Here is a 23,463-nt window from a genome sequence, read left to right as displayed (position 1 = left end):
TTGTTCAATGGGCCTGGAATAGAGCATAGCAGAGCAGAGTGGGTAGAGAAGGCAATGGGTAATCCGCTCCAAGCTCCGTATTATGCAACGGGATGGTCGGATCCTGTATCATTTCATCTCCTCGTCTTCTTCCTCCTCCTCTTCCTATAGGTAGGAAGATAGGTTGTAGGAGCAGAGACCTGATCTTGGCAACCGCCCTGATCTGCAACAGGATCGGATGGGATAGTCCAGTACATATATAATACAGATAGATGATGACGGATGGATGCCCTTTCAAACCCACGCGACAAGGGCCTTACTACGTATGTACATACATGTACAGTACATACCTTTCCGAGACTGCTCACCTGGAATTTGATCCATCCCAGCATTCATCTTGCAAGTTTTCCTCAAGAGTATATTACTTACTATTATTAAGTAATCCTTTCGTCTTCTCGCCCTTTATAAAACTTGAACTAGTGTAGCCAGGGGCCTGTTTCGGAATTGGGTTTTTTTTTTGTTGGGGGGTTAAATTTAAGCCGGAAATATATATATCTGTATCTAAAAGTAAACAAAGAATCGAATTTCCTACCTATTTGAGAAGGTATATATATCTACCTAATAGACTACGGTTTAGTAAGTAGTATTTGTCATAAAAACACCATAATTAATTACTGCGAATTGATTTGCTCGATTTAACAATTATTATTTAGAGAAATATATATATAAAAATTTAAAATATGGAAGGAGATAATATATACAGGTTTTAAAATAAGATATTAACCAAAAAAAGAAAAGAAAAACGAATAAAAGACGACCACACTACATGTACCTAGGAATGTAGATGATATATCTTATACCATACGGGACTGATAGACGGTTTATCAAGTGTTCCATCAATCGCAGAAAGAAAGAAACTTCAATGTCAAAAATAAATTAAATCTCTCCTTCCTAAAACTGTTTATAAAAGTCCAACGTTCATAAAAAAATCAATCACTCATCAAAAAGTAAAAGTATAAAAAAATTCCTTTTTATAAACTACTTCATTTTCCTTCCTGAGGCTGGATTTAAACCGTACAACTTATAATAATGCCTTATAATTCTACTTTTTTAGGAAGAAAGATTGTTTTTTTTTTCATTGCTGTGTACCTAGGAACTATCCAATCTAGCCACTACCTAGATATAACTATCTAAACTATCTACGACTTGAGGTTGTAGCGGAGAGATACTTGAAAGGCCATATTCAGGGGAAAGGAAAAAAAAAACCATTCTCCCAGAATAATCTAATGTTTCTTCCTAAAATCAACGTTTCTCTTAATTAATGTTTCTTAAAGAATCTAACATTTAAGCAAAAACTAGATCTCCTAATTAACCAGATCAAGCAACAATGATCAGCCCAGAGGATCAAGATTATAAGCCCAAATCCTTACTTAAGGGTCAATCTAATCATGTCCTATTCTTTACCTTAGACAACTATTTATTTTATAATATTGATAGGTAGAACTCATATAACTTTGCTGCTATCTCCTTATATAGTTAAAGCGAGTAATATAATAATAAGAGGGCAAGGAGCAAGAGACAATTCTGAAGTTGTCAACCTCGAAGTCCACTCCTAAGCCCATTCATTTTATATGTATGTACATATAAGCATATGTCATAATCTTGTCATTTAAATACCGAATCCTCAGAATGTACATTACACATGCTATATATTAGGTCTCCCCATTCCCCCTCTTCCTCGCCGCAACAAGCAAAAACAGCGGCCGTTCGCAATGCACCTCCCACAGAGGATTTTTTTGCAAACAGCTCCTCCCCCGGCGCCCACTCGACCAGCTCCGTCAGCTCAAACCCGCGCTGCAACAGCAGAGAGACATACGTCTCGATCGTGCGGTGGTACTTCCTCACGCCGTCGTCCACTAGCCACTTGGTTGTGCGGAGGCCTTCGCGAGAGTAGGCGTTTAGCTGCCAGATTGCAGGGACTGCCGCTTTTTCTTCGTTCGGATTTGGATTCTTTGCTTCAGGGTCGAAGAACTCCCCATTATCTGCCCGCCGCCAGAAATGCTCCACCGTCGGCGCGGTGTTGATCGGATGCTCGACGGAGAACACGAACCGGCCGCGCGGCGCAAGCGTTGCGTAGATCTGATCGACCAGCCGTGGCAAGTCAGACAGGTAGTGCAGCGCGAGGTTGCTGTAGACGAGATCGAAGACGCCGCCGTCAGGCAGACGGACGAGGTCAAGATCCGCCCTTTCGTAAGAGATCGTACAGCACCCGCTCTTTTCATTTTTCTGATCTTCTTCTTCATCGAACTCCCGCGCCCTTGCGAGCATCCTCTCCGACACGTCGATGCCATGAACGCTTTTCGCGCCGTGGTCTCGCGCCCACCGGCAGAACCAGCCGTATCCGCATCCGAGGTCCAACACGCGGAGACCCTGCACGTCGCGCACCATGCGGCGGAGGGTAGGCCATTCAGGGGCGCCGGCGAGGCCGTGCTGGGAGCGGGGGAGTTGGCTGTATGCGGCGAAGAAGGCGGGGTTGTCGTAGATGTTTTGGGTGGGGATGGTAGACATTGAAGGTACGGAGTTCTTCACTTTGTAAAGCAAAAAAGAGGGCTAGAAAAGAATAAAAGAAGAGAGAGGTTCGATGCTTGCTTGCCTGCTAGGTATGTAGCTACAATCGACACAATGAATGAAAGCAAATAAATATATTAAGCCTTTGGTGTAATAGTAATAGAGCAAAAACTCAGAGAAGAAAAAACGTCCAATCGACAATATGTATTAGGTAGGGTCTTGAGACTAACTAGCTCGACTGGCAGCAAATCACTTTAATTCAAACGAAAATTAGCTTCATTAATCAACAGAAAAGAGTACCTAATCATAGTGGTCAAGCTGTGACTCACTCAGACTACAGTAGAGCCAATGAATACAACCAATGGGACTGGACTATAGTTGCATTATTCCAAGTCATTATTATTATTGCAGCACCACCGATCATGAGGTAAGGTATCTTAGATAATCTAAGCACTATTTCATACTCCGTAAGTTTCCAGCATAAGCCCATTTCCCCGCAAAACCTGCAATATTTTAAAAATTTTTATTTCTCAACAAACTATATTGCAATGGTATAGAAAATATATTTTTACTTAGAAAATTAGTAAAATTAAATTTCTTATATCAACTTTTTTTAAAAAAAAAATTAAATTACTATAAATATAAGATTCTTAACTATACGAAAATATTGAGCAAATTTTCCTAAAATTTCTATCTATTAGGAATAAATAATTAAACTATAAAGTCAATCAAATCTCTCTTTAATAAAAGTATTCTTTATATATAAATGGAATATGCTAAATAATTTTCATCATAAAACAATCAATACGAAGGAGGGGAGGGAAATCTTTTAGATATAATTTTTTAAGGAACTCTTGGATCAACTCCATCCTTTAAAATAAATAAATAAATAGTTATTATAAAATGATTTAACTAATTTTCTAACTACAAATCTCTCTCTCTTTTTTCAACATTACCATCTATATATAATGTTTTTGAATAAACTGAATCGAAAAAAGTATGCACGTTTTTTGCAGGAAAATGGGCTCGTGGCTGATACTTAGGAAATACTACTACTGTCTAACCTTAGGGATCAAATCCCTACTACCTGCCTAGGTATCTACTTACTAATTTCTTCTCTTCTATTTTTCAGGGAAAAAAACAAAATCGATTAATTGGGATTTAATTTTTTTTTTCAATTAATTAATTAAGTACAGTGACTTAGCAAAAGTTTCCGGCTTTGGCTCATTTTCCCGCAAAACCTGCAAATTTCAGACATAGTTTATATATTAAAAAAATATTATATATAGAGGGTAAATTTAAAATAGATTTTCAGTTAGAAAATTAGTGGAATTTATCTTTCTTACATAGATAATTTTCTTTATTACTTAAGGTCTATAATTAACTATTTTTATAAGAGTAAAGTTGACCCGAAACTTCGTAGAAATTTATATCTAAAAGTTTAACCCCCTTAATATTAACTATTTTAAATAAAAATTTATATAGAATATGCTCTTTATATATAAGAATATTTTTGTTCAAAAAAAGATTGATTAAATACTCCGTACATAGTTTAATTATTTATTTTTAATAGATAGGATTTTTTTGAGAAAATTTGCTTAAAGTTTATATACTCAAGAATCTTATAATTATAAGAATTCAATTAAAAAAATTTTTATATTATGAATTTCGTTTTACCACTTCTCTAATTGAAAAATATTGTTTTTTTCCCCCCTAATACTATTACTATATATAATTTTGTTAAGAAATGAAAGTTCAAAATATCTACAGGTTTTGCGGAAAATGGGCCCGAGGCCGGAAACTTTTGACATAGTACTAGTAATACATACTCATCTCAGGATGACAACAGGCCGGGAGACAGAGAGATAGGTTGTACATACATAAGTAAAATCTAATTTGGAAAACATGTGTACGGATGTCAAATACGGAGGGTAGACCTTGGTACTCCGTACAGCGTAATGAACGCTGCTTGGTGTCAGGAAGAAATACTTTCACTAGGAACAATTATCATGTCATCATACTCTGTTCCTACTGTAACAACCTGCACTACCCGCCTGCCTGCCTACCTACCGAACCAGTATCCCCGATTAATACTCAGGTGCATCGCCTTCTCGGTCCGGAATGACGGCTGCTTGGGCGCCGCCGGTCCATCCCCCGTAAGGACAGCACTTCTGGTCTTTCCCTTGCTGTCTCCTACTCGGGGTTGTTCGATGTCGACTGCAGCGGTGCTCTCTTCAGCGTGAACGTTGCTTCCTCCACCCAGCCGTCGCATCGAGGGAATCCGGATCCTCGGGTCGAAACTGATCAGCACGATCGCTTGGCATCCATCCTCCACGTTGACCGAATACACGAGCGACCGTTCATCCGCAGCCGCCTGGATCTCAGCCGCCGTTTTCGACGGACAAAGAAGGTCGACGACATCCTCGGGCGCGTCATCCGGAGGCCACAACTTGGTGCCCCGCGAGACGAACCGCTCTTCACTCCCCGGGATAGGCTCTCCCGACGACGAAACTTCCCGTGGAATCAGCCTCCCCTCCTCATCAAACGGACACTTCCGTTTTCGAGAGCTGATGCGGACTCGCAATCGATCCGGTGGGATTGCCCTCTGGGAGCTCTGCGGGGGATCGTTGACCAGATCCAGAAACGCAGAGGCAGACGGGTTGTAGGTCCGGTACTTGGTCCTGACCAGGATGAAATCTCGTCTCTGAGAGACGTCGTCTTCTGGGCTGTATTCCGGATGCACATGCCTGGGGAGTCGTTTCTCTGGCCGGGCATAATTAGGCTTGCTGTCCTCATCTAGCGTCATGGTCAACGGCTCATCCGGCAGCATGATATCCGAGGGTAAGGGCGCGCTTGGACCTGAGCTGGATCCGGTTGAGGATGAGGACGACGACGATGAGAAGGATGCCCCTGCGAGCGTGACAGCCTCGGCGGGAAACGGAAGGGGCTGACGATAATACGTCCGGATATTGTCGCTGCCGCCGTTTCGCCACTCCCGTCGACATTCGAAGATCATGAGTTCCCCGGTCGCCTCATCTTGCCGAAGCGACATGTCCGTCCACGTATCATTGATGGGACCTTCTCGGTGCTGGCGACGCCAGATCCGATTCAACCGGGGTCTGCCCATATTCCCAGTTGGCGGCAGGCATGCCCACACGTAGAAAGAGGTCCAGTCGACTTCTTCCTCTTCGAAAGACACCAGACTGGACACTGCATAAAGATGGTCCTGGAAGATCTCAAAGCACACGGACTGCCCAATGTCACTCCCGGCAAAATCCTCCAGGATGATGGGTTTCTGGGTCAGAGGCTTTCGATTCTTCAAGTCTACCACTTGAACAGCCCACTGGTGATACCCGTGCACCCCAACAAAAGAATGGGTGCCATAAAATAAATATGTGCCGTTATGGCGGACGAAGAGTCGGCGAGTAGACTGGAGCCGCCTCACATGGCGGAGCCTCCCCTGCTTATGGCTCTGAGGTGTCACGTCCAGCACAATCAGCCACGGATGCTGCCCTCCCCCAAGCTCCACCAGGATCGCGAGGACCCCAACACTGTAATGCAGGAGGGAAAGCTGAGCCCCAACATATGCCCCCCCGGTGACTCGACTGATGATGTTGGGGGCATTCAAGACATGTTCCACCTTCTCCGCCTGGTGAACGTCCAACACTCGTATCTCATCGCAGTATAGATAACAGAGAACGCCCTCCTGGTAAAGAAAGGTGGCAGGCGCAGCATACGACAGGATTGCTGCGGAGTAGGGCTGAGCTAAAGCCACGGCCTCCTTGATCTCGTAGAGCCGCTCAATGGCTTCTCGAAACGTGATTTTTCCGTTGAAGGCTAGGCGGCCTTCTTTCGTATGGGACATGTGGCGCTGAAAATAGAATCTGTCAGTGTCTCCAAGTTTGCATAAATGCAGCTGTCCAGAAAGAGGCTTACCTCTACTGATCGTTTCGCCAGACGCTCATCCCGCATTGACGCGTTAAGCGCCCGATTGACGCGGGCGAGATTAATAAAGTCATGGCAGTCCAGTCCACAAGTGATTTGGTATAGGACATCGTAAGGGAGAGAATCGAGGTTCTTGCCGGTGCCTGCCATGACCGTTGAGCTCCAACGGGCGGTCCAGGAATGAGCCCGAAATCGTCAGACGCCTGCACGCAACCATAGAGCATGCTGTGAGTTCAACGACAGATGGTTCTATAACTCATCATGAAGGAGTCATATGGAGGGCATGGAGAAGAACGGGGAGGTGATGAATGCACCGTGTTTGACCGGCTCTTTCCTGCGTAACAACACTTTCACCGCAGATGTCACAACCATCACAGGCGAGGGGAGATCCTTTCCGGCAGTGACGATCGATATATGTTTTGTCTGGATCGATGAGGCTCTTCGAAACGCCAGACGCGTGGCTGGATCCGTCGGTCCCAGCGGGTGTTGCTGGGATCAGCTGCGCCAATGGCCGACGGAAACGGTATTGAAAAAAAAAATAAATAAATAAAGCTGTCGGATACCACCCGCAAGACATATTCGCGAGTCATTATTGACAATCAAACTCAGCCAGGGTGACCCTTGAGAGAGAGATGGTGGGTCGAGGTGATGAAAGAGGAGGCAGTAAGAAAGCAGAGCCGCAAGTTACCAATAATTTAGCTGCATTACTGTATCACGCCGCCGTCTAAGCCACACAACAAGGAAATGAAAGAACCAGGAATGCATCTACAGAGTTGGCATTCACATCGCTTTCTCCTTCCGGAGTCAGTCGCGTGTTCCGGGTCCCGAAGAGCGTAAAAAAACTGGGACCAGCCAATAATAATAATGAGCGAGAACTCATATCCTTACAGGTACCCAAGACAGTCGTACTGGAGACATGGAAGGACGTACCTTTGTGTCCAGGGCAGATACTAATCTAATGCATGCCAACAAATGCGACGGAGCGTTGTGTAGTACTGTATGTGCGTACATACATAACTTGCACACAAACCATTCCCCGCAAGGGCCAGGGTCAGCCATCCTTGTGTGGCCAATGGATCCGTATCAGGTTGAGGTTGAGGCTCAAATCATGCCACGGCGCCGAAGAATGCGGCTCTTAACCGTTTCACTTTGCCAGCCGCTTAGCCAGAATTGATGGCCACTTGCTAAGACTGAGGCTACAAGGCACCAATTCGGTTAGCTCGTTATCCCTGCATGTACAGTAGTACATCGGAACACCCCAAAGAACGTCCCCTCTACCAGATGATGGTGTGTCCATGAAACCGGTCAAGATAAAAGGCACATAAGATAAGAAACCCGGACCTGGGTAACTGTCAGCGAATCCGACTCTATAAATGCATGCAGTCCCCCTCATGGCGGGGTCGATAGATGTAGGTATGTATGCGTTGTCCGCCACGTGCGGAAAGAGCGATCGAATCGCCGTTCCAAGGCCACGAATGCAGGATTCCAATTAATAGAACCAGCTTGTTCTGCAGAAATATCTGTGTGATGGTTCCAGAATGATCCCACTCCCCACTGTCTGGCCTCTGATCCATTCCTCTTCAACCGACTGGTACCAAATAAGATGCACTAGTGTGTTGTAACTTGTCTCGACTCCAGCCCCCCACTTTTTTCACTTTGTGGGACTGAAGATTGATCTTGAATACGAACTGCCTACTCATCAGACAGAGTTAAAACGATACGTCTGAAGATCAATCCCGTTTTAATGGTCGCAGGTCCAGGCTTACGAATCACCAAGACTATACCAATTAAACGACTTAATATTGTAGTAATAGGTTGAGTGAAGACCTACGATTGAAGATTCAATTGCCTTTGGTGCGAAAAGTGCTTGGAAAAAGTTCATCGCTGAATAGGCATTCTTTCTTCCACATTCTCCTCTCATACCCTCAAAGACTTCGAGCCTGAGGATTAATTGTCGTATTCTATTATGGACCGTCTTTGGGATGCTGTCGACGCCGTTCCTTCTAGCCATTCACAGATTTCGACTACAAAGGATCGACTCTGGAGGCTCTCTGACAACAGAGCATCAAGGCTCATTTAGCTTCGGTGACTTCTTCCCGCTTTCTTCGATGATTTATCTTGATGCCCAAGACGAGGAAGAGAGCCAACCTCATCTTTTGACTTCACAGCCATTGTTGACATGGCAACCATGCCCAACCATTGAATCTGTTGACTGATCCCAGTGATTCGATCTGGACAGCCAGCTGTCTGCTTTAGAGACGTCATTTCGGTAGACACGATATTTGCTTTGTGGCATTCAGTGACTCGCGGTTGTCATACTTGTCGAACCGGTGAAAAGTTTATTTCCTGCTTAACGTAAACGTGGAGACAGCAGTGGTTGCGACGGGAATGATAGATTTTTCCTGAAACGAAATGTTGTGAAATGTTGCAGCGTTATGCCCGGAAAAATTTAGTTCTCTGTCGATGACTGCACCAGAGGTTTATATTTTAGTGGTGAGCGTATGTAATGGAATTCGAGGGAGTCTCGCTCGTTATAAACTCCACATTGGTAGAATTTATTTGCCGGTGACATCGTATTCGAGACACGCAAATCTCCTGTACTTTCAGTAATATACCTTTGCAACTATCCTCGGTTCTTCCTGACTGGCAAGGAGCTCAATCGGTGCTGGATAATAACCGATTCGTATGGCATCGGAGCGCTTCGTATCAGGAGTTCAAAGCGGGCCATGGCTGTGGTGGGAAACCACTTCAGGCAGCCGCTGACTGTGTTGTTTCTATTCTTGGCATGGCCCGAAAACAAAGAGAAAAGCGCTCATTTTGTGTCGTCAACTCGTCCATCTTCTAAGCTTTAACAGTCAGCACTGGAGAATCAGTGCGTCTAAACTTGCTGCCGGCTAATCGTTGGAGGATTTATTCTTTCCTCGTCTTCACCGATCTCCGCCCAGAGGGCCTATTGCGGCTATCACTATCCAGTTCTTTGTTCCATCTCCTATTCCCCCGCACACGGAAAGATCTGGTACAAACCTACCTAAATAGTCTCCCTGTTCTTTCGATCTGGTGGCTTCTGGGCAGACGTGACGCGGCAGATGTACCGACCCGGACACGGAGGCCCCCCTCCCCCCGGCTGGGGCTATCCTCCTCAGCAACAATGGAATCAACCGCGTCCTTCGTGGGAAGGACATCAAGGACACCCGTAAGTGATATGATATGTAACCGGTGGTCGATGTGATCGATGTGCAACTTGGAATCCGTTATTAAACTCTTCTCAGCCCTGCCACTCCACCTTACGGCCACCATTCGCCTTCCCCGCATCACCATCACCACCATCCTCCACCAAGCACGGCACCGCCCCCGACGCCGCCAAGACATAGTCCAGGAGTACCGCGTGAGTGCACCTTTCCAACCTGACCAATGATAGGATTTCAAGATGCGAGACTTGTGCCTGTCAGTTACATGCTGTCAATTAAATAAGTGCTGAGATGCTGAACAACAGAAAACTCGGCATGGGGCCCTCCTCCTGGTCCTCCACGTCCGCCCCCTCAAGCTCCTCAGAGCTTCGGCAATGGAGCTCCATCGCACTATCAATTCCAATACTCCAACTGCACTGGGGCGCGCAAGGCCCTTTTGATCGGGATCAATTACATTGGGCAGCCAAACCAACTGCGAGGATGCATCAACGACGTGGCGGAAATGTCGACCTTCTTGAACCAGTACTATGGATATCGCCGTGAAGACATGGTCATCTTGACCGATGACCAAGCCAATCCGATGAGTCAGCCTACGAAAGCCAACATCATCAGGGCGATGCATTGGCTGGTGAAAGATGCCCGACCCAACGATTCCCTCTTTATCCATTATTCGGGTGAGCAAAGATGCCGCTCTCGATTCGATTTCTCTCTGCTGATCTGGTCTAGGACATGGCGGCCGCACTGCCGATCTCGACGGAGACGAAGATGACGGTCAGTCATAGTTCTTAATTCTATTAGCAGACGTGATGGTTGACCGTTCAATACAGGATTCGACGATGTCATCTATCCTGTGGATTACCAAGTCGCCGGCCACATTGTAGACGATGAGATGCATGACATTCTGTACGTCCCCTCAACTGAAGTAGTCATGTGACGTGCTGACTGGCGTCAGGGTCAAGCCTCTCCTCCCCGGAGTTCGTTTGACAGCCATCTTTGACTCGTGTCATTCGGGAACAGCACTGGACCTGCCCTACGTTTACTCAACTCAGGTGCGCTCCCATTCGGTGGATTTGTCTCACGTAAGACTGATGTGTGGCAAAGGGTGTCTTGAAAGAGCCGAATCTCGCCAAGGAAGCCGCACAGGACCTCTTCAGTGCGTTTGTCGCTTACGAGAGGGGTGACTTGGGAGGCGTCGCCTCGACGGCGCTTGGATTCCTCAAGAAGGCGACGATTGGAGGCTCTGCTCGTGAAAAGACCATCAAGACCAAGACCTCCCCGGCGGATGTTGTCATGTTCTCTGGCTCAAAGGACACGCAGACATCGTATGTGCTCGTAACCTCGTCTTTTGTGTTCAGTGATTAATTACTGTCTAGCGCCGACACATTCCAAGGCGGAGAAGCAAGAGGAGCTCTGAGCTGGGCGTTTATTGAATCGTTGAAGAAATGGCCTCAGCAGAGCTACCTGCAGCTGCTCTGTTCCATCAGAGCGCAGCTCGAGGGCAAGTACACGCAGAAGCCACAGCTGAGCTGCAGTCATCCACTGGGTATGTTGATCTTTTTTTTTTAAAAAAAAAAAGATTATTTCGATCTCCCGCAGTTTGTTGTGCAGCTGCTGACAGCGGACAGATGTGCATCTGTTATTTGTTATGTGAGAAGGCTCTAAGGCTCTCTATATATATTTCCTTCTGTCTTCACGTTTCAATACCACCATTCTTGCTGGATTATGAAACTATTGATTATATTGTTCGAACACGAGAATTCTCCGACAAGTTTCCCGGAATGCGCTCTCCTTGCTATCAGCAGCTCAATGAAAGCTACCCTTTGTCTGTTTTTTTTTTTCCCCCTTCCAAGGCACCCTTTATGTATGCTTGTTAGTAGCCGACTTGTCGGCACATTCCAGTGGTCTGACAACAGAGATTGAGTTGGCGGGCCACAGAGTACCTAGTTCAGATTCACCAAGAAGCTGGTGTCATGGCACCTCTTTTTGGCCGAATCTGCAAGAGATTGTAAATACGTTTGGATATCTCGTCCAACCAGGTTGGACTCTTTGGCTGTCAACATATAACTTCACTCGAATTGCTTTCCAGCATGTTTTCTCTGGTCTATCAGCGCAACCACTTCTCCCCTTGTCAAGTGAAACTCAGCAAGCCAATCGGAGACTGTCACTGGTAGTGTTTATCAACTTCTGCAAGGTTGGCTATTCTATTCTATTCGACGTCCATTGTCTCTCGCCTGTCCGTTTCACTTGGCGCAGCGTTCGCCAACCAGGACAAGACTTCTATACAGGATATCATTCTGAGGGAAGAAGAGAATGTGCCGCGTCCTCTGTAGGGCGTTGAATGGCGGTTTCGAACCGTCTCGCTGAGAATTCATTCTGTTAATTGGCTTCAAGACCGGTCTCTCTCTCTCTCACGGGAGATATGTCTACTACTAATGTATGATACCTAGAAGAATGCATTCAAATCAAAGATCTAAGAAACCGTCAAAAACTAACTGGTCGAGACCGATTCTATTCATCTGGGAAATTTACTTCGATCAGTATTGATTATCAAGGTAGATCGATCGATCTATTGATAGATTGATAGATAGATAGATAGATAGATAAGAACAGACGCGAGAGGTCCTAACTAGCCCCTACTCTTTATCTCCTTTGTAGGTATATATATATATATACTGTACACTGCCATCGCATCTATCGTATGTACAGTCCAGTGCACACTGTACTGTCAAGTAAAGAATAACATCCTCCGCAAAGCTTAACCTAAATACCTACCTACCTACCTACCTACCTAATACCTGGGTAGGTTCCGAAGTCAATAATATATCTCGGCAAACGTAATAATGGAAACGGCTACCTGGGTAGAGCTCCGGTCCCAACACAAGATTTAGAACATCAGGTACAGAGTATTTCCATAGTGCTGACGAATTCTGTCTCACAACTTGGTCAAGGTCCACTTCGCAGCACTGCCAAGTAGTAGTTCGTTGGTGAGATACCAACCTAGGGTACGGAGTAGTTCCGTGGCTAGCTAGCTAGTTCGATCGATCAGTTCTTTTCTCGTTTTTTTTTTATTCTTGGTTAGGCTTGGCATGTTGATAATATTAAATTATTTATTATTTATTAATAGGCACGGAGTATGTACTGTTACAGCGATCTACATGCATCCGTGGATCTGGATGACGAATTCCCTGTCGTGTCTGTCCAATCGGAATTGACTTCGATAAACAAACAGTACAGTACAGTACATCCAGACACCCGTGGACTCTGACTACAGTACAGAGTACTCCGTACAGAACATATATTTAGTTAACTAGGGATGCCTAAGATAAACTACTACTAGTAGTTCGTGAACGTAGTCGAGGATGACGACCGATCTGCAGCCAAGGCCATGTGGATTATGATTATCATTATCATCTTCATCATCGTTGTTGTTGTCGTCTTTTACGAGTGACTGTATGTACTGTACATACGGTACGGAGTATCCAAGAACCTGGTTGAAGTGGGGTAAGGAACCAATCCGATTGATTTTCTTTTCTCTTGTGAATTTTTTCTCTGTGATTTTTAATTCTGTTCCTGCATTTCTACTTGATGCCATGTAATCAATGGATGATTCTTGGCACTGGCTAGCTAGCTAGCTCGCAGACTTACGACAGCACCTGTGGCTTAGTATCTGCATACTCCGTATGTACTGTACATACACCTAACTTGGAGTCGTCATCATCATTTTCGTCATCCAGTACTCCGTACACAACAGACAGACAGACCGCCAGTCTGACAGATGTGTCGATCCGATTTGCAAGAATAATAGAATAATCGGTGGCGGCCGCGTCAGCGCGTCGTTGTCATCCTCATCCACGTCCCCGTCCCCGTCCCATCCGGACATCCGGGTCGGAGTCGGAGGATTCATTCCGAACATTAGCTAGGTACTTACATCGTCATTGGAAGTTGGAAATTCAGTAGTTACTGTACATAGCCCTGTAAGTAACTGGGTGAATCCATAAAAAATAATGGATATGGTAATAATAGGTCCAATTCAGCCCACATCAATACAAGGCAATACATTCGTTACATACATACCTGGTAGTGACTGACTTGTATTACTATTTTTCTACTTTCTGGTCGCTATACACAGCTTAAAATATAGTCCGGATCTTCCGTCAATACTACAATATCTTATCAGGGCATTTTTATTCGAATACTTTCATCGTCTCAAGGTTCTTTTTTACTACATTACCTCATACGAAATTGACTCGATTGAACTCATTTCTGACTATACGCACAGCCACAGGGCTGTCTGTCTGTCTGTCTGAGGGTGAGACATCATTCATCATGTATGTACAGTACAGCAGTACAAACATGCACGGTCAACAAACGACGAAACTGACGACCGACCAGTCCTTATTCTTTAAATCATGCAATAGGAAATATGACTTGACTTGTCCTTATCAATCAAAAACAGTAGATACGACGAGCTTGCAGCAGAATCGCTTCCTTTCGTGTCTGTTATCTTTCTTTCCTTTGTCACCTGTGTCACCTCTGTCATTTCGCCATGCTATCACCCACCACGACAACCACAATGGCAACAACAGACTCCGTCTCAGTCCCTCGTTTCGTTCTCCAGACTGTTCCGCTGGAAGGGGAGCATGTCCTCGATGGATGCGCTCCAGCTGCTTCTTCTTCTTCGACGCCATCGACAACGATAACAACGGCAGCAACGTCGACGGTCTTCACGGCGGCCCAGGACGAGGGAAATGCGAATCAACCATCACCATCACAACCACAACCTCAACCACACTCATCAGCAGAAGCAGAAGCACCAGCAGCACCAGCAGCACCAGCACCAGCATCAGCAGCGAATGAACGACCAGCGAGGGAACCACCAGCGAACGAAATTCCCAATCAGAATCATAAGAATCACCAGTCTGCCCTCCCCAAGCAAGCGCACCCACACCCACCACCCCGATTCTATGCCACGCCGCTAGACCCGAGCGATCCAGCCTCGACCCCGGTCTCTCTGTATGGCCTCGAACAGACGAGCGAGAATTACGTCCCTCGACGACGGTCGTGGGTGTTTTCGTTGTCGCCATTATCGTCATCGTCACCATCATCATCTTCTTCGAGACCTCGAAGCATGGTCGTGACCGGGGCGGTGAGGGTGGATGAGTCGAAATCAATTGCTGCAGCAGGAGCAGGAGCAGAATCAGGACCAAACCGCTTTGTTTCGAGAAAGTCTCCTTTGTCGTCGTCGGTGTCGTTGTCGAATGCAGATGGAGGTGTATCTACAACATCGACGAAAGGAACTACAACGACGACGACAACGATAAGATCTGCGTCTGCATCCACGCCCAATCTTCCCTCATCCTCATTCTCATCCCCGCCTTCATCCTCATCATCATCTTCTTCTTCCTCGTCGTCGTCTTCATCATCAACGACAAAAGCAACAACACCCAATATCCTCAACCAGTCCTCATGCGCATGCGCATCCTCGTCGCTATCACTGCCACTGCGACTACCATCAGAGCGCACTTCTAGACCGATTTCTTCAACTACAAGCACAGCTCCAAGCACGATCCGTTCTCGGCCTCGGAGAACAAACACGATGTCTATCATGAACACAACAACCACGACGACGACATGTACATCAACGTCGAAATCGACATTGACGCTACCATCCACATCGACATCTGCGAAAAGAAACTTATCATCCACCTCCAAGCACAGCAGGAGACAATCGATCCTCTTCTGGAGGAAGGATGACCATGAGCATGATCTTCCTCTAAGTGACGACAGCAACAATGACATCAGCAACAGCAGTAACGAGAACGACGAGAAGGCCAACACAAAGAAAAAAGGCCACCTCCGTCGATCGTTGACACGATCGTTGTCGACTTTTTCGTTACGGTTTCGGTGATTTTTCATTCTGATTCGCTTCGATTCTGATTTGATTCGATTCGAGTCGAGTCGGTGATTACATATCATTTTATTTTTTTATACTGACTTGTCCATACGCTCTTGTGTTCATCCAGTTATACCGTCATACATCATGCAACTAACTTGCATAGGTCATGGTTCAGGCTGATGCGGATACTTATTGATAATGATAATGATCCATGCTAGCAATGGTAATAATATGTATTTCATGGTTTTTTTACCTTGCATTCCCTTGGAGCACAAACAAGCACATACATACATGCACAGTTTGGGCCAGACGGGTTTTTTTATATATATATTTCATTTACAAGTTCCAAAGAAGGACGCATAAATACCTCATTTCGTCATTGATTCTTTCATTTCATTTCCTTTCGATCTTTCTTTTTACATTTTTTGAACTTGTTTACCTAATATTTTGCTACGCAACGAACGTCGACTTATTGTATGTATGTATATGAGAGAGAGCTGCATCTGATACATGTATTAGATCTAAACTGGGTTCTAATCTGCTAGCTAGTGTACCCAGTAACCGGTAACCATTTCTGCTTTCTGCTTTTTGCCCAGGTAGAGTCATGTATCTTGTACAGAAAATTAAACAAAAATCATAACAGGAGCTGGAGGGTAAGATAGATAGTAACGGTCATCATAGGGGAAATGGGAAATAAAAATTAAAAATAAAGAATGGGGATTAGATGAGACGAGATGAGATAAGGTATCGTGATAAAACTTGCAACATACGGCTCCCAGATACGCCTCAGGAGAATGCATATCACCTCTTTGAGCCAGTAGACATGATCAACATTAAAGATAAAGACAGCTTGCACATAAGCAGCCGCAGGTCAAGCACAGCCGGACAAGAAATAAAAGTTCGCCGTAACGCCAGGTCCCGGATCACAAAACTCCCTCCCTCTATAGCCGGATACTCTCCATTTCATTCATGACAATTTCCATTTGAACGCGCTTGACAGCCTCTGCGACGAGGGTGAAGTCTCTCAAAAATGGTGCCGTCGCTGCTGGCCCTCCCAGTTCGTTCCCGGTGTGTGGATAAAGGTCCGCAGCGGATGCAGAGGTCTGTTCACGCTCGTGGGGTTGTTGTTGTACATTATGCGACCCCGCCATCGGTGCCTGATTCTGAGCCCAAGGATCCCGCTCGTTGTCAGTCGGTTGGGAGTTGGTCGCCCCGTTGGGCTGGTGCTGCGAAGTCATCATCGACGATGTTTGCGATGCGTTGAGTTGGTCGCTCGTAGAAGATGGTAAGGACGGTTCAGTTGCGTTTGGTGGCATGTTCTGGCCGAAAGAGCGGAGGTTGTATCGAGGTTGCAGATTGTTATCCATGGTGCCAGAAGTTATGAGATATCCAGGAGCGAGAGGAACGATCAGATAGAGACTCTTGAATCGCTAGACTGGCTAGATGTTCATCTGACTTCCGGCAAGCAAGACGCGTATTGAGAAGAATCCCCTGCTCGCAATTCGATGAAATTCAATGGAGGAGTCGAGCAGGGTGGATGAGTGGAAGAGGTTGCTTGAGTGTCACCAAACGTGGGGTTCGACTGCAGCGGGATGGCGTTCGGACGGGATTCCCGATGGACGATGACGCAGGAGTCGATCTCGATAGTTGGCCGGCAGCAGGAACCTCTTCTCTTAGCGACTGACGGGGATGGAATGCCGTCAAAGAGAGAACTTCCTGCTACGGTTGATTGGGACTGTGGAAAGAGATCATGCAAGATCAGAAGATCATCTTGTGACGCTGGATGAACGGAACAGCGAACCACTGCCGAAGCATACCCGATTGGTATTGTTCCGTATCTCCAGGCCGGCCACGTGAAGGGTCGGTTGGTATTCTGGTATTATTCTGGTATCTCCGTGTATATCTTACAGGCCCGCTGTATTGGCCAACCCCGGCCGATTGCCGCCATTCCACTAGCATGCACGTGATATCTGGCGCTAGACCAGATCGGGCATGGACGACCCCTCCACGCGGGACCTGGGCGGGTTTCCTAATTCGGAACATATTTTTTTTTGTTATCCTCTGATCACTCACTTCTGCATGTGAAACGCGACAATGGCCTCAGAACGGCATGAGGACGTCCTCATGGACAGCCTCGATGTCGGAGGCTTATTCCAAGACCCAGAAGGCTATTACCAGGAGAAGGAGCCTACGTTTGCAGAGCACCGAATGCTCTCCGGCCGAGTTTTGCGAGTCCGCCTTGTCGGCAGCCATCCTCTCTACGTATGCGCTGGTTGACCTGCCTCATCGTCTTTTTGCTATGTGTGACTCTCCGACTGACGGCTTTGGAGGGAGATCTGCTGTGGAATGCCGGTCGCACCAGCGCCGAATACCTGGAACAGAGGGCCGCTGAGCTTGTCGAGGGGAAGGACATCCTGGAGATCGGGGCAGCAGCAGGCGTCCCCAGCATAGTCTGCGCGATCAAAGGAGCCCGCACTGTTGTCATGACGGATTATCCAGACCCGGATCTGGTAGACAACATGCGCCAGAACGCGGCATCCTCCGCACCGCTCATTCCAGATGGCTCTCATTTGCACGTCGCTGGTTACAAATGGGGTGCCCCAACTGAGGAGATAATGTCGTATCTTCCACCGGGATCGCAAGGGTTCGACTTGCTCATTATGGCCGATGTGGTGTATAGCCATCGAGAGCACGGGAACCTGATTTCCACCATGCAGCGAACGCTGAAGAAGTCTCCGGACGCGATCGCCCTGGTCATCTTCACCCCGTACCAGCCATGGCTGCTACCCAAGACAGAAAAGTTCTTTCCTCTGGCTGAAGAGAATGGATTCAAGGTGACAAAAATATTTGAGAAAATCATGGACAAGGTTCTGTTTGAAAATGATCCGGGAGTATGCGGGACCCAAGAGCATGTGGCTTTCGAATGCTGATTTCTTCGACAGGACGAGAAACTGAGACGGACTGTTTTTGGATACGAGCTGCGTTGGGCTCCTGATAGACTAGTTTCAGCATGACTGTCGCTGGAAGGTATTGAACTTCCGAACTGAATTTAGGTATACCTCTACATGCGTCTGATACCGCATATTATTAACAATTTAACGACTTGAAGTGTACTTTAATATCATACAGTAATCCCTATGGTTATTCTATCCTATATCTTCCAAAGGGATGCCTATGGTTCATTTTCGACGCGAGATTCCTGCATCAGCCAGCCGTTACTCTCGTGAGCGGCACTTTTCCAAAGCATTCAAACATTTAATACTAGCTTCTTAAAGACATCAAATTTACAGCGATGTCTCTTTTATTTATTTATATGAACTACGTATTATCCTCATATAGTAGGTTGTTTAGGCGACTCGGGATGCCGAGCATGGCTTCTTCCGCTCCAGTCACATGCCGCCTGTCGCAAAAAAAAAGTCTCCGTCATGCGGATTTGATTTCACCCCGCATCTACCAGCTCCCCGACACAATGCCCGTGAGTCTCTCCAATCCTTACACTATCTTTCATCTCTGATAAACTGCTGATTACCAGCAAAGTTAATAATTCTTACCGGCTACCCCTGCTCGGGCCTCACCTACCGCGCGCACCAGCTCGCCGCGCTCCTCGAATCTGCACAGGACCGATTCCTCTCCGCCGACGACTCGTCGCAAAAGCCTCGATACAAGATCCATGTGGTCCCCTCACACGATTCATCCCATCCGCGGACAGTTTACGACAATGCGCGGACGGAGAAGGAGGCCCGGGCCGTGGTGTTCGCGCGGGTCAAGCGTGCGCTAGGACGGGATTCCATTGTCCTCGTCGACGGGATGAATTATATCAAGGGGTGGAGATATCAGCTGTGGTGTGAGGCTAAAGCTGCTGGGACGACTTGCTGTGTGGTACGTCTTGTCATCTACAGCTGCAGTGGACATGCCCCGCGAAGTATCTACTGCACCCGTCTATGGCGAGCGGCTCTCACACATCTTGCGACAACAGGTTCACGTTGGCACTCCTATCGATACATGTGTCGCGATAAACAATGCCCGTTTGCGCCGTCGAGGGCGGCAGGGGAAACCATATCAAGACGGTCAATCGCAGCCCGCAAGCGGAGGCGCTCTGGAGAATGAGGAAGCTCCAGCGACAGCGCCGCAGGATACCCCCGTAGACCTGGCAGAGGTCGACAACGAGGAACCGTATCCTCCTGACCTACTGAATAACCTAATATTCCGTTACGAGGAACCTAGCACGCACAGTCGCTGGGACAAGCCCCTATTTACGGTGCCCTGGTCTGACGCCTCTCCCCCCGTGGAAGACATCTTCACCGCTATCACGGGGATAGCTATCCAGAAACCGACAACATCGACGCCTCTGTCGAGTCTCCTCTCTACGACAGCAACAACAGAGTCCACTACTACTACTCCCCCTCCCCCATCAGATACTGCCAGCATCGCAACCGCCACCACCTCCGCCCCTAGAGGCGCCCTTCCCCGACCGAAGATCAAGCCGCACCAGGCCACCGTCCAGCCAGCCGCGACGGACCACACAGCCCTCTACAGCTTTGAGAAGCGCACCTCGAGCATCGTCTCCGCCATCCGCGCATTCGCACAGGCGAACCCCTCCGCCGAAGCCGCTCTAGCGCAGAGCCCGGACGGCAAGGGGATCACCATCCCCGTACCCGAGTCTTCAATCCCAGTATTCATCCCCGCGCACATCGCCAAGGGTGCGACGACAGACGAGCTGGGCGGGGTAGGCGGGATTCTGGCGCTGCCGCGCCTCCAGCGTCTGCGAAGACAGTGGATCGGGCTGAACAGGGCGTATGTCGGCCAGAATCATGGCCAGGGGAAAGGTGCGCTGCGGGTCGAGCAGGTCGGCGATGCATTTGTGCGGTTTCTGAACGCTGAGTTGGCGGGGGAGAGTGTTGTTGAATAGATAGGAGGCATGATAGGTATGTAACTAGCTGGCTAGCTAGCTACCCTAAGCATGAATTTGATGTTTGTTGAAAAAAAAAAGTGAAACCATGGGTGAACGCATGAATAGATAATCTAGTCCTAAGGAACTGCCTATCTGGGCCAAATTTTCAGGGCCCTTCCTTCATCCAGAGGCCCCTTTCGTGAGAAACAAGGGGTGAACTTCAGCGAACCTAACGTAAGAAGGTAACGTGATACGGAATTGAAAGCATATATAGTTACTACCTAGGTATACCGTAAGTCGGGGATTTACCTATTGAGGTTTAGATACCACGTGATTTATCCCCTTTAGGTTAGGCACCCTCCTCGCTGCCTTGATAGAGACTCGTGAGCGACATCGTACGGGCGCGCAGCTGCTTCGATATGTAATATTTGGCCCTTTTTCATTGCTTCATTAGCTAAGTAGATTTTTACCTCTTAATGAGGACCTTTTTTTATTAGATTTCGTGGCATCCTAATAGTTGATTCTATTGAATGCGTCGCGTGGGGATGATCAAACAGCTCGTTTATGGCTAATCCTTTTTCGGTTTAGAACGTCTCCATTACATGATCAGCGGACTGGTAAATAGGAGAGCTCTGCAGCCTGTCCTTTACAGTTTGTGCTCCTCTCACGTGAGTGACTCAGTCCAAGCGTTCGCTTTCTTGCCCCCTCACACTTTCCCTACACGAGCTTCCTTCTCGACTACTACATCATCGATCTTTTCCGCCTTCTAACCTTTTATAATGTCCTCTTCTACCGCTATGATTACTACTGAGGCACCTGAAGGACAACAGCTCTCCGACGTGCATGGCTTCACAGACGTACTAACTGGCTCCACAACTACTAGCGATGTCTCGCAACCTGTCATTGCCGTGGAGTCAGTAGATAGTGCAGAACATCATCTTCTTTCATACTTGGCATTGGAAAATCCTCTTTATGATCTTCTTTTGCGAATTCCAGAGGCTCTTTTTACCAGTAAGCCAGTAGAGCGCATTCTCAGATCGGTATTGCGGCAGAAACGAAGATTCGCCTATGATCGAGAGACATGCATTCTAAGAGTGTATGCTATGTCACGACCCGTTCACGATGCAATCTCACTATTAGTGTCTCGTTTCCTCCTTCAAGCCGTCAAGACAGGTTTTGTGACACCAGAAGAACAAGAGTATATTAGTTGTAGCACAACAGGTGTTTGATTGGCTCGGAGCCACTTTCACCAGACACGAAGAAGCCACAGGCCTGGACGAAGTTTCCTGATGCTGTCATTCTCTTTGGAGACCCAGAATCTGAGCCATCACCAAGCATTATCTTTGAAGTTGGGTTTACAGAGAAGTACAACGACCTAGTCAGCGACGCAGCACAGTGGCTTCAAAGATCAGGTGGGAAAGTTAGACTTGTCGTTCTTGTGGACATCAAAGAAGACGTTCAGAGTCGAAAGGCTAGACAGAGATCCATCGAAGCACAAAGGAGGATCCGAGAGCTAATCACTAAGTTTGGAACTGCTAAAGCAAAAGACCGAGAAGGAATCGACCATGAAGATTCTGATGGAGAATCTGATGCCGAGCTCTATGAGAATATACGATCTACAATCGTGGTTGAAGACTGGGTAGGCCCTATTAGTGCAACATTGGAGCTGTGGCATATGGTCGATAATACTCCAAAATTACGACAACCACCAATTGTAAGCCTGCATTACCATTCTGAGATATTCTTTACTGACTTCTATAGACTGTTTTGCCTGAGCCGTCGATTCCACAAAACCCAATTATCTCCATTGAAGACATTGTACCAGAAGAGGGAAGAGCCATTTTTGAAGGCTTTGATAAATCCAGAACAGCAGAACTGGATCTGGATCAGTACAGGAAATTGCTTGGTGCTGCAACCCGTCGTCTTGCATACCATAGGGCAATGGGTCGCATTCGTCCGAAGCAGGAAAACAATGATGGTGAATACATTTGCTGATTCTCAGTAAGTGTTTGTGCATATCTCTTTGCACTCATTGGGCTGACTCTCTATAGCTAGCTTGAGCTTTGTTTTGACGATTGTATATCTTTTATCCCCGTAAATTGCTTTCATGTCTAACTAGATGTTTGTATCCTTTATGCACGGCTTTTATGTCTAACGGCTTAAGTTCCATCGCGGGATCATGGATCAACTCATATCGAGGGGCTCGGCGTAAGAGCGGGTGAACATGTGGGAATGCTACAGGAAACGGCGTATCATACCTCTGTATTTTAGCGGCTAATTCACCGGTACCCATGTCTCTAGCTGTAAAGCAATAACAAATTTGCCGGGGACTCTGTGCTCTAAAACAACACGGGGACTATGTAAACGGAGTATGGCCTCCGATATAACAGGCGCTAAAAAAGGCGTCAATTTCCCCGACTTTCAGACTATAGAGGTAGTTTAGAAGCTAGGAAACAAAAAAAGTTTGGTCATGATGATATATTCAATACGTATGTACTGTACTATTCTCCTCTCTCTCTGTCGCTCTCTCTTTTTTCTTCTTTTTTTTCCCCTTTTTGATGTTTCAGTTCTATTTCCAGTTTCATTCCTCTATCTAGCCCGACTGGTCCGTGAAAGAAACATAAGGCAGTTCGTATGCCTGGCTAGTAGCTACCCCTGAGCGTGGAATTTGGGACTTGGAATTTTGGTTTTTGGTATTAGTCGTCTCTGAATAAAACATGGCAATAAAGACAAATATAAAACAAAAAAAAAAGAGAGAGAGAGAGAAAGAGAAAAGAGAGAAAAGAGAGAAAAAAAAAAGAAAAAAAGAAAGAGAAACTGTGTGAATGGATGAGTCTGATCCGATCTGATCCTAGGAAACTGCATACATATATATATATGCCTCGGTCAATTTCCAGGACTCCTCCTCATCCTTTCAACCAGGAAAGATCTAACTAACAGCTTAAAGAGTAGATGTCGTGGCACTCTCTCTCTCTTTTTTTTTTCTGGTGACCGAC

The 23,463-nt window shown here is 46.6% G+C and overlaps 7 protein-coding genes across 7 annotated transcripts; 4 read left to right on the top strand and 3 right to left on the bottom strand.

The window, feature by feature from the left end:
• Window positions 1–1,644: 1,644 nt before the first annotated feature.
• On the bottom strand, window positions 1,645–2,547 carry VTN77DRAFT_8728 (uncharacterized protein; the record flags this gene model as incomplete). The annotated part of the gene is made up of 1 exon (XM_069425257.1): window positions 1,645–2,547. The coding sequence occupies one exon, from the start codon at window positions 2,545–2,547 to the stop codon at window positions 1,645–1,647; it is 903 nt and encodes a 300-aa protein (XP_069274397.1).
• A 2,062-nt stretch (window positions 2,548–4,609) lies between these two features.
• On the bottom strand, window positions 4,610–6,642 carry VTN77DRAFT_8727 (uncharacterized protein; the record flags this gene model as incomplete). Its single annotated transcript, XM_069425256.1, has 2 exons — window positions 4,610–6,418; window positions 6,484–6,642. The coding sequence occupies 2 exons, from the start codon at window positions 6,640–6,642 to the stop codon at window positions 4,610–4,612; spliced, it is 1,968 nt and encodes a 655-aa protein (XP_069274396.1).
• A 2,936-nt stretch (window positions 6,643–9,578) lies between these two features.
• On the top strand, window positions 9,579–11,331 carry VTN77DRAFT_8726 (uncharacterized protein; the record flags this gene model as incomplete). Its single annotated transcript, XM_069425255.1, has 9 exons — window positions 9,579–9,685; window positions 9,762–9,877; window positions 9,986–10,354; window positions 10,407–10,451; window positions 10,508–10,583; window positions 10,633–10,729; window positions 10,782–11,002; window positions 11,054–11,223; window positions 11,306–11,331. 9 exons carry the CDS (start codon window positions 9,579–9,581, stop codon window positions 11,329–11,331), a joined length of 1,227 nt encoding a protein of 408 aa, XP_069274395.1.
• A 3,389-nt stretch (window positions 11,332–14,720) lies between these two features.
• Window positions 14,721–15,656, bottom strand: VTN77DRAFT_8725 (uncharacterized protein; the record flags this gene model as incomplete). The annotated part of the gene is made up of 1 exon (XM_069425254.1): window positions 14,721–15,656. The coding sequence occupies one exon, from the start codon at window positions 15,654–15,656 to the stop codon at window positions 14,721–14,723; it is 936 nt and encodes a 311-aa protein (XP_069274394.1).
• A 2,014-nt stretch (window positions 15,657–17,670) lies between these two features.
• On the top strand, window positions 17,671–18,590 carry VTN77DRAFT_8724 (uncharacterized protein; the record flags this gene model as incomplete). Its single annotated transcript, XM_069425253.1, has 3 exons — window positions 17,671–17,838; window positions 17,907–18,467; window positions 18,519–18,590. 3 exons carry the CDS (start codon window positions 17,671–17,673, stop codon window positions 18,588–18,590), a joined length of 801 nt encoding a protein of 266 aa, XP_069274393.1.
• A 455-nt stretch (window positions 18,591–19,045) lies between these two features.
• Window positions 19,046–20,485, top strand: VTN77DRAFT_8723 (uncharacterized protein; the record flags this gene model as incomplete). The annotated part of the gene is made up of 3 exons (XM_069425252.1): window positions 19,046–19,051; window positions 19,114–19,455; window positions 19,553–20,485. The coding sequence occupies 3 exons, from the start codon at window positions 19,046–19,048 to the stop codon at window positions 20,483–20,485; spliced, it is 1,281 nt and encodes a 426-aa protein (XP_069274392.1).
• Window positions 20,486–22,142: 1,657 nt separating this feature from the next.
• Window positions 22,143–22,462, top strand: VTN77DRAFT_8722 (uncharacterized protein; the record flags this gene model as incomplete). The annotated part of the gene is made up of 2 exons (XM_069425251.1): window positions 22,143–22,181; window positions 22,229–22,462. 2 exons carry the CDS (start codon window positions 22,143–22,145, stop codon window positions 22,460–22,462), a joined length of 273 nt encoding a protein of 90 aa, XP_069274391.1.
• Between the last annotated feature and the right edge of the window lie 1,001 nt (window positions 22,463–23,463).

Source organism: Rasamsonia byssochlamydoides, assembly GCF_041956645.1.
Source record: "Rasamsonia byssochlamydoides strain NRRL 3658 unplaced genomic scaffold VTN77scaffold_77, whole genome shotgun sequence".
NCBI classification, from domain to species: Eukaryota; Fungi; Ascomycota; class Eurotiomycetes; order Eurotiales; family Trichocomaceae; genus Rasamsonia; species Rasamsonia byssochlamydoides.
The sequence above is the reverse complement of the archived record's forward strand: the minus strand, read 5'-3'. Positions and strand labels throughout refer to the sequence as shown.